Genomic DNA, 10,258 nt, shown 5'->3' on the forward strand with positions numbered 1-10,258 from the left:
TTTCAGAATTTTTTAATACCATATTTTCTCATGTTGGTAAAAATAAGAAAATGCAGTACTAAAAAGTTAATAAAAAATTCTGAAAAAATTCTAATAAATATTTGTTCAATAAAAAGAAATAATTAACGTTCTTGTATTAAATAAATATATCTTTAGTAAATATTTGATTGGCACTATTCAAACAAATAATTTATTAAAGTTTAATATATTTTTTCAATATAAATACACAAACATATATATATATATATATATATGTGTGTATATAGTATAATATAATCTAAATATTTTATATTGCATTATTAATATAATTTTATTTCATTTAATTATTTAGAAAAAATATACTAGTATGCTAATATATTTTTACAAACTTCATTATATCAATCTTAAGTAGGTTAATTTTATAGGAGGTATTAAGTTAATAACAATATATAGACCGTATTAGCTAGCGACTTAAAAAAGTGTCTTATAATAGTTATAAATGCCTGTAAATGATACTTACTTTTCATATTTACAAGAATCACAAGTCATACAAAAATAAAACGCGCAATGTGAGATAATTACGCGTGACTGCAACATGCTTTAAACGAACACGATTGATCGCATACGTTTTCCGCCGACGACTAGTTTTCTATCGAAGTTTTCATTAATAAGGCAACGTATGATACGATTACTCTAAAACATTTTAATTATATCACATTCGGCGTTAATTAGAATCTTTTCGTGGTGGAATATTTTCATGCAGATTTTTATTTTAAAAAATATAGGCTATTATAATTAAAAACAAAATTACAAAATCAATAGGCAACTAAGAGCTAGTACTTAGTTGTTATCTAATTTAGTTTATCGCCTCCAATTTCTACTGTGAATTTGAGTCTATCATGGAAAGAATTAAAAACATCTAATATTTCATTAATTTTTTGATGAGGTACAGCCATAGCTATGTCGTCTACATATCTAAAATAAAATGGTAAGTCCAAACCTAAAATCCGTGATATTAATGTTATGCCCTGTTCAAGAATCACCCCTTCCAATTTTTTCACTATCTGAAAGCTGTTTTCAATGTGACTAAATAGCTTTGGAATGCTCTTATAAATAATATCGTGTAAAAAGGCTGAAAACAAATGTGCCGTCAATAGTTGAAACTATGGTTCTTAATGGGTGTCCAAGTTTGTGTATTTTCGGTACCCCATAAGTTCTCGGTAAGAGGATATTATACCATGAAGATGGCTGAAAAAAGCAGCCAAAACGTTGGAAATATATGTACAGGAGAAGAATAAAGGAGAATTGTAACGTACATTAATAACACTGTGTACACTAGCTCTTAGTTGCCTATTGATTTTGTAATTTTGTTTTTGATATTGAGAGCTCGATTAATTTATATTATTATAATTAAATCTAAATCTCTTCCTTGAAATTGTGTTTCGCGAAATTCCATTTTAGATATCATTTGCCAAGCAAGCGAAATTACGTAATGACAGTTACATGGTACGTTTTTCGTGAAAATTTGTCCGGAATTTAATCATCCGATTGACCGTGAGTTTTGAGATCGATATTCATTTATTGTAACATTTATAATCGCGCCTCATCTCTCTTTATTATCTATTACGCAACAATATGCGGGAGTGACTGACGAATACTTAAACGGCACGCGGCGCAACACGTGCGTCGTTGTTAACGAGCGTCGCTGCTGCGTTTATTTCGCTCTATAACTGACTTTAACCATTTTATTTACATATATATGTAATGCAGTTATGCGATGACGATGAGAGAATGATGCGTATATGATTGCTAGTCATCTTTGCCAGCAGAGTTGACGGATAGAGAACCCTGATGCGAAGAAAAAATTGGAATCAAATCGAAGGGAAGAAAAGGTTTTTAAAAGAATAAAATTAAGAGGCTTTTATATGTCTAGTAAAATTTTATATTTCATTAACTCAATTTTCGCCTCCTACTGGAAGTTTCGTTTATGTTTCTGTAGTTTGATTTCTTCTATTCGACTTTCATTATTAAATTCATAATATCGAATTATGTCTAATTTGAATTATTTTTTGTCATTTTCGCTATTAATCAATCGCCACTACTTCTACTCAATATGTCGTTAATTTAACCAAAACAAGTGGAGTTGAATAATTTACAACATGTATTATTTTATCTTTGTTTAACACTCTATGAACAATAAAGGTGATACAAAATGACACCTTAAGCGCATTATGCGTGCAACGGAATGCAGCCTCAGTTTAAAGAAATATATCTCACAATGATAATATGTTTCTCTGTAAATCAGCTGCGCTAAATACATTCAGCTATTTGCAATCTGGTCGACCAAACTGCCAGGAGATTGTTCAAAGCGATAAATCCGCTTGTATCGCGGTGCCCTAAATAGCCCCACGTTATTAAATGGTTCTGTGTCACGTTTGTACGCTCCATTCATTCAATCCGGGAGTTACATGCAATTAATGGCAGATTAATTTCAATTAATTTCAATCCAACTTAAATTCCTATTGCGACCGTATTTTATCATTTGTATCCTCCTCCGATTTCGGAAGTCCTTACAAAAATCTGCATAGTTTGTCTTGCAGAGACATAAAAGAATTCATAAATTCGAAGTCTGCGATATTTTAATAAACAATAATCGAATTACCTGGATGTGAAGGTCGAAGGACGTCTACCGCAGTAACCGCTGCTCTCAGAACGATTGCTGTTCCTCGAGATCGAGCTGCCGCTGCTGCAACAGATAACGAAGCGATAAAAATTTAATTTGTTCTTAAAAACGACACTTAAAAAGATAGTCTTTTTTCATTGCATCAATGGCTGCGTTCAGTAGAAAAAGTAGCTTTGCAACAGTTTTAAAATTCTTAAATATGATCGATTTATACATTTATAGATCCAATGAGGAACTAAGGGTAAGACCAATCATATTAAAGAATTTTACAACAGTTGCAAAGCTGCTTTTTCTGCTAAACGCACCCATTGATAATTAATCACTGCAAGCTGACTTGCATTACCATCTTCGACGTATATAATTACAAACACTTCCGCTCAATTTGCAGATCATTCTATTGTACGTCCGTTCCGGTCTATGCTCAAACTGGTTGCTAAAGTGTCAAAGCGTTTGTATTGTCATCATGCTTGAGAGAGTGTGTATCAATTGCACACTAGCCAATTGCGCACAAGTCAACTACAACGCTAGAAAAAAAATTTTTTTAATTCCCTACATAGAAGTCGCTTTGATTAGCAGTGGACAATTACCACAATGTGCAAGTGAACCTCTCCCTGCTTGAGATTTTTAAGTAATTATTTTGATGGTCCAACAAAATTATTTTCAGATCTCTTTAGCTAAATTTTTAAATACTTTAACAAAACTTTCCGTACATAATTAATTTTTCTTCCTTTCCTCTCCATAGAGAAAAAAGAAGATAAACCATGCAAGAAGTTCAGATAAAAGAAACAAGCCTATTGCCAATTGATTCCAAGCGGAAATTCACAATAATAATGAGAAGTAAGCATGAATGACGAATGCAAATGCCAGTTAAATGGAGAAGATTGTAAATGCCAGAAGTCCAGGAAAAAAAGGAAATACGCAGATCTCATGCTCTCCACGTGCGAGGTGTTGATTATGCTCATGATGATGAAGCGAGATGGTGAATTTCGTGATATAACGATAATAAAAACTATGCCAAATGCGAAAAAATGCAAATTCTTGCGTTCTTACTCTAAAGATTGAGATTGAGATTAAGATTGAATTTGATCAATCAAAGCAAAATTCATTAAATTAATTTCATATTGATTTTCTTTCTTTTGATTGATTAAATTCAATCTTAATCTCAGTCTCTATATAATTTAATATGGGCATTATAATAATTGAATTTTGCGAGCGGGTAAGAATCCTAGTTGAGATTCCTTCCATTGCACTCGATCGCGGTAACGTGCAATGCAACGTGCGAAATGATTGCAAAATCGCGGCACAGTAATCTCGCAACGGCCTCGGCCGCTCGGGAAAGCGGCCTAGTTTATACTAATCGCTTAATTGACACAAACTATGCACAACGTCAGCATCAGGAATGCCTTAGCTCATAAGTAATCCGCAACGTCCAAAATTAGAGCGATTTTTACAATTTCTTATTTTGGTTTAAATTGAATTTAACTTAAATTAATACTTGCTTTTTTTGTTGGGGTATCTAAAAATTTAGGTAGATACATACATATTATAGATTTGAAAATAATTCTGTTAGATCATTAAAATAATTACGCAGGAAATTCATAATAATTTTGATAACCCAACAAAATTATTTTCAAATTTATATATAATATCTAAATGTTTAGATAATATTTCAGTAAAATCATTCTTTCGGTGTATGCATGGTATAAATTATATAAATTACAAAGTTAATAATTAGAACCTAACATTTATAAGAATTATGTCACTAAGCCTATTATATAAGAGTGATGAACAAACGAGCGAGTTTGGTGCACATTACTTCGGTTTGTATATTACACAACTCGTTCTTAGAAAGAATTGGCATTGTGCTGAAATATCTAAAAATTTAATTAGATATCATAATCTAAAAATAATTTTGTTGGACCATCAAAATAATTAGGTATGTATAGAACGTTCGCACTGACTGCTAGAATGTCAAAATATTTTACGGTATTACTGTAAAAATTATCAAGTTCGAATATTCTACATAATTATTTTGAAGATCCACAAAATTATTTTTAGATCTGTATTTAAAAAAATTTTAGATACTTTGGTAAAACCGTTTTTTTTATGTAAAAAGGCATACTCAGTAATATAAACTAAGTCGGTCACGCGATTCGAATTCGCGATCAACCGGTCGCGGATAGGAAAAAAGGCCCTCGATCACATGTTCGGCAAACGTGACGTTCGGTCCTTACGTGTAGCCCCTCTCTCTCTCTCTCTCGCTCTCTCTCTCTTTATGATGTTTCTCTCTCGGACCTTTCACTGTCCCCATTATTCACCGGCCGTCACCGATCGACCGACCGGCCGCATTTGTTCGGAAAAATTATTGCATAAGAAGGCACCGCTTCACGTTCGCGGCCCCGTGACTATACTGCGAGAACGAAGACCACCACCACAACGAAGCCTATCGATTCCGTTCGCCGATTATACTTGAGATTTATCCAGGACGAGAGATAGACTTAGGCGAGAAAATAGAATGGTAACTAGCCCTCTCATTTTCAGACTGCGCCCCTGATTGCATGGCGTTATGCTAAAACGAGATAATCGTATGTGTAAGTTATTGGAATGAATTAAACACTTTCACGTATAATAAATAGACGGAGTTTTTTTGTTTTGGCCGAGATTCGAGATATGTGAACAAATATATAAAATGAGGCTCGAAAGAATCTATCAGTGCATGAAAAATATAAAAAAGCCCATGAGAGCCTACATTGGATGTTCGGATGCACAGAAAACTCTTTATTTTCGTGTGAATGTAATAAAACGAATTAAATAGACCCTTCGATTCAACCCTTCAATTTAGGTCCTTGTCATATAAAATATAAGTCTAAATTACATGAGTAAAGGAAATTTCAAGATGATGAATCCCGATAATTTAGCTCGTTCTTCTTTGTCCAAATGCCAATTCGATAATGTAAAAACGGTGTCGTATACATTGCGTCGATAGATAAAGTCACATCGCTCATCAAATTGTCAGATTTCAAATCAATTTTCAACTCTGACGGTCGACACCACAAGACCTTTACGTTGAGTCGCGAGAAACTCTTACATCAAATCTGACAATTTGATGAGCGATGTGACTTTATCTATCGACGCAATGTATATGACACCGTTTTTACTTTATCGAATTAGCATTTGGATAAAAAAGAACGAGTTAAATTGTCGGGATTCATCATCTTGAAATTTGCGTTATCCATGTAACTTAGACTTATATTTTATATTGAAAAGGACCAAAATTGAAAGATTGAAACGTCTATTTAATTCGTTTTGTTACATTTTCTACTGATAAGTACACTGAGAAAAATTTCCAGACTTTATCCGTTCAAAATGTAACAAACGGATATTTCCGATAGATTTTGATCGTATTTATAGGTGTTCGATGAAATTTTCTAATATTTTATCGGATAGTCCTAAAATTTCATCGGACAGTCCTATAAACACGATCAAAATCTATCGGAAATATCCGTTTGTTACATTTTGAACGAATAAAGTCTGGAAATTTTTTCTCAGTGTATGTGACATACGATAATACCTTTCGTGAATTACGCAAAATTACAATTTACGTTAAAAGAAGAATGTATTAAATTTCAATTGTTTGAATAGTACTAATATAACATTTTTTTAAGGAAAATAAATATTTGATAAATAAAAAATATAAAGTCAAATTAATGTCTCTCTTGTATTAAATAAATATATGTTTACATTTAGTAACCAGCATTATTCAAACAAATATTTATTAAAATTAAGTACACTTTTCTCTCAGTGTACCTAACATCATTTACCAGTTAGAGTTGGCTATAGTTTTGTTAAAATTTTGTTAACATTTATTATTTGTAGCTCTATTCAAATCGTAAATAATTTCTTATCTCTCTTTTCGAGTGCAAATATTTCATTTTCTACGCCCTTCGTATCAATTTGTGCGAAAGCGAGTTCCACAGATTCCGTTACTAATTTTAATAGAATGGTATAATTATAGAAAGATAATTACACGCGTACCTATACGAGAATACACGCCAATTATTAGCGTGGACCCATAAATAGTCTACATAGGCACAGAAATAGACATTCCGGCGGAATGTCACGTTATTTTAATAAAATGGTATAATTATAGAAAGATAATTACACGCGTACCTATACGAGAATACACGCCAATTATTAGCGTGGATCCATAAATAGTCTACAAAGGCACAAAAATAGACATGCTAGCGAAATGTCACGTTATAGTATCCCGCGCGCCACAATCAGTAAAGCCGATTTGTTTAATGTTTACCGTGCCTGGCACGTGCTAGGGATTTGCGCATACATGTCGCATGCAACTCGGTGCAGAATCGATTTATGACGCCCACGGTGTGTCGCGTGATAATTATGCATAATTATGCAGAATTCGCTTATTATCCGCGACTTCCATCCCCCGATCCATTCGCGGCATTTTCGCGAACGGTCGCCATCTAAATCCATCCACAAATAATATTGACTAATGCCCGTTTCTACCAATGTAGATTAACTTTAATCTCGGTTCAACTTACTCTTCGTCTTTTTCTAGTTCTAAAGATTAGAAAAAGACGAAGAATGTAAGTTGAACCGAGATTAATCTACATTGATGGAAATGGGCATAAGACTGCACACAAATAACTTATGCAAAATAATAATTTATGCAACTTGAAATTTTTTTGGCAAAATTGAAGAACGAAAATGTCTTTTTCCTTTCTTATGAAGTAACCTAGTGTTCTGAAATTGTAAGGATTTAAAATAGTCTAACGTAATTTATGATTGGATTTACGTTAAACGATTCGCTTTTAATTAAACATTATTTGACAATGCTAAAACTATACTCAAGCTAAAAAATTGACCGTCAAGAATTGATCTTTGGCGAGTCTTTTCACGTTTCGGTGTTACGTGTTGCAAATGTTGCAAATCTACGGAGTCATTCTCGATAGAAATATGAACTCGCATAAATTTCTCATGTCTTTCAAAAAATATTTATTATACTTTAATAATAAAAAAATAGAATATTATCTTTAATATCATATATATTAATAATTTAATTTAATAAAACAAAATTGTTTTCTTATTTATTTATGCTAGTTATATATACTTTTCTTTATGGCTTGTTTAAATACAAAAGCATTCTGCAGTAATACCGCAAGATTTTAAACTTGTGTTTATTAGTACCTATGCCTTGTATCGAGCTGAGAGCGTTGTATTATGACTGTACATCGAAATTGTAAGTACAGTTAAAATAATGCATTTATGTAATATTAACTTAAACAATTAGTTTACATCTATTATCTATTTTAGTAACTATATGTTAAAATGAGTCAATGTATAATAGATACAGGCACACAGATTGTGGGAATATTAATAGGACCATCGTCCTTTGGAAGAGCACACTAATAGAAAGTAAAACTTTTTTAATTTTTATTATAAATATTATAAAATATTAATATTTTTAGATTAAAAAAATATTATAAAAAAAAGAAATACTGAAAACTGATATTGATTTCAAGCAGATAAAATTGAGACTACCATAATGAATTCAGTAATGAGCTAGCTAACTCAAAGGCGTACTAATAGGGACAGATACTCTATGTATCTCTCGCGAATGAGAGAAAGGACAATTTGAGAATTTCTACGTAAATCGAGGAGACAGGTTCATGCTAATTTGCATCAGTTTCATGATATACCTAGCGTTGCAATCACGTGGACGAGTGCATGATCGCGACTTGGCCAAAGTCGCCTTTTCGCTTGACCTGTTTTCGCGCGGGCTGGTTTCGCAATTTCTCTCTAGTCGTGTTAACCAAAGGACGTGGAAATGCAACCAGCACACACGTATGGACACTCACACGAATAGAAGGACTGGTTAGCCTTAACCGAACCGTGTACGAGTTTCCGTCTCTCTCACGCGTTGCTCTATTCGTTCGCCTCTCGTCGTCATGCAAGGAAAGCGTGTCAATGTTAAGAATCGCAAGGGATGCTTTAGAAAATGCGCGATTAATGAAACAATTATAATACAAATTTTGATCGATGAGAATAAATTTAATTAGATAACAAAAACCTTTATATTCGATCAAAGCGGGTCTTATTGTTAGTGCATAAATATTTCTATGTATATACATATCTGATTCTGATTCTGCAAACTAAGTACCGACATTTTTTTCTTGAAACGCAAATTATGAGCAGAACCATAGTGGTAATATCGTTTATTCAATTGACAAACAATTCAATCATTTTTATGCTAATTAAGCTAATAATCTAATTAAATTTATTCTCATTGGTGTTCAAAAAATGATTAATTAATTTAGTGATTAAATATATTATATTTTGTGTTGTGGGGTTTAAGGAAATGTTAATTAAACAATCAAACGTAAGAATAAAGTGATATATTTTAAAATTCCAAAAGGGATGATTTTTGTCTCTGTCTGCAATCATATTTTTACTTCTTTCGTCTGCAATCTGGGTCCTCTTTGTTTAGTTCAATTTTTTTTACTGTTCTAAGCTTTTAAAAAAAATTCAGAGTTATTTTTCAACATCTTTATATTACATTATCAAGTAGTTTTTTAATTCAAATGTAAAAATCTTTATTAAATAAAAATTAAAATTTGAATAAAAATGAGGGTGAAATTTTGCTTGTGTCAAGAGAGAGAGAGAGAGAGAGAGAGAGAGAGAGAGAGAGAGAGAGAGAGAGAGAGAGAGATATAGATTGCAAACGAAGGATATTATTCATTATACGCATTTCCACTTTTCTCAAAAAATTAATATAATTTGTCAAGTGTCTCATAGGATACCAAAAGTGATGCAAAAATTTATATGAATTTATCATATTATATTTTTCTTCTCTTTTTGTATTTCAGACCTTTCAAATCCAGTTTGATATTTAACATGATAATCAATCTATGCATTAAAGAAGAACGGATGGTTAGGATAACATTGCGAATAACACACGTATGGTAGAAGCCAGACAATATTAGACCGGTGATTCTGATTATACATATAAGCACGTGACAATAAATAAATTATATTTGGTATTGCAGTGCCAGGTATATTTAATACGGCTTATGTTCGGATCCGTTATTCTGAGCAAAGAGGAGGTGAACAAACTAAGTGGATAAAAATAAGAAACAATGAACTTTATTAATAATCTCGCTGCTCACATGTGTTCTTAGAATATTATTATTCTTTGTATATTATTATGCTCGTATTCTTTATATTCTTTAAATATTATTATGCTCGTATTCTTTATATTCTTTAAATATTATTATGCTCGTAATTGTTACTGGAAGATTTCTTACTTGAAACTTTGCAAATTGAACGCAAGAAAATTATTGTTTTAAAAAAATAATATATATTATATATACAGGGTGTCTCGCAACTACCAATCTCGACATTTTTGTATTAGGATTTTCGTCTCAAAATTACTTCAAGAATATATCTTTAAGAGGAAATTCGGTAGTTGTGAGACATCCTGTATATACATATATACATACAGTATAGAATTATTACATTTATATATATATATATTTATTTTTTTAAAGCAATAATTTTATTATATACGAACAT

At 31.8% G+C, this 10,258-nt stretch overlaps 1 protein-coding gene across 8 annotated transcripts in view; it reads right to left on the reverse strand.

The window, feature by feature from the left end:
* per (period circadian regulator) overlaps nucleotides 1-10,258 on the reverse strand; it is a 39,224-nt gene that overhangs the window by 25,470 nt on the left and 3,496 nt on the right. For 7 of the 8 annotated variants that reach the window (XM_018522723.1, XM_018522722.1, XM_018522717.1 and 4 more), the window contains exon 2: nucleotides 2,642-2,725. In XM_018522723.1, coding sequence (XP_018378225.1) covers nucleotides 2,642-2,725 — 84 coding nt within the window. The remainder of the gene's footprint in view (nucleotides 1-2,641; nucleotides 2,726-10,258) is intronic. The other variant, XM_018522719.1, reaches the window with a different exon arrangement.

Source organism: Trachymyrmex cornetzi, unplaced genomic scaffold (assembly GCF_001594075.2).
Source record: "Trachymyrmex cornetzi isolate Tcor2-1 unplaced genomic scaffold, Tcor1.1 scaffold138, whole genome shotgun sequence".
Lineage (NCBI taxonomy): Eukaryota > Metazoa > Arthropoda > Insecta > Hymenoptera > Formicidae > Trachymyrmex > Trachymyrmex cornetzi.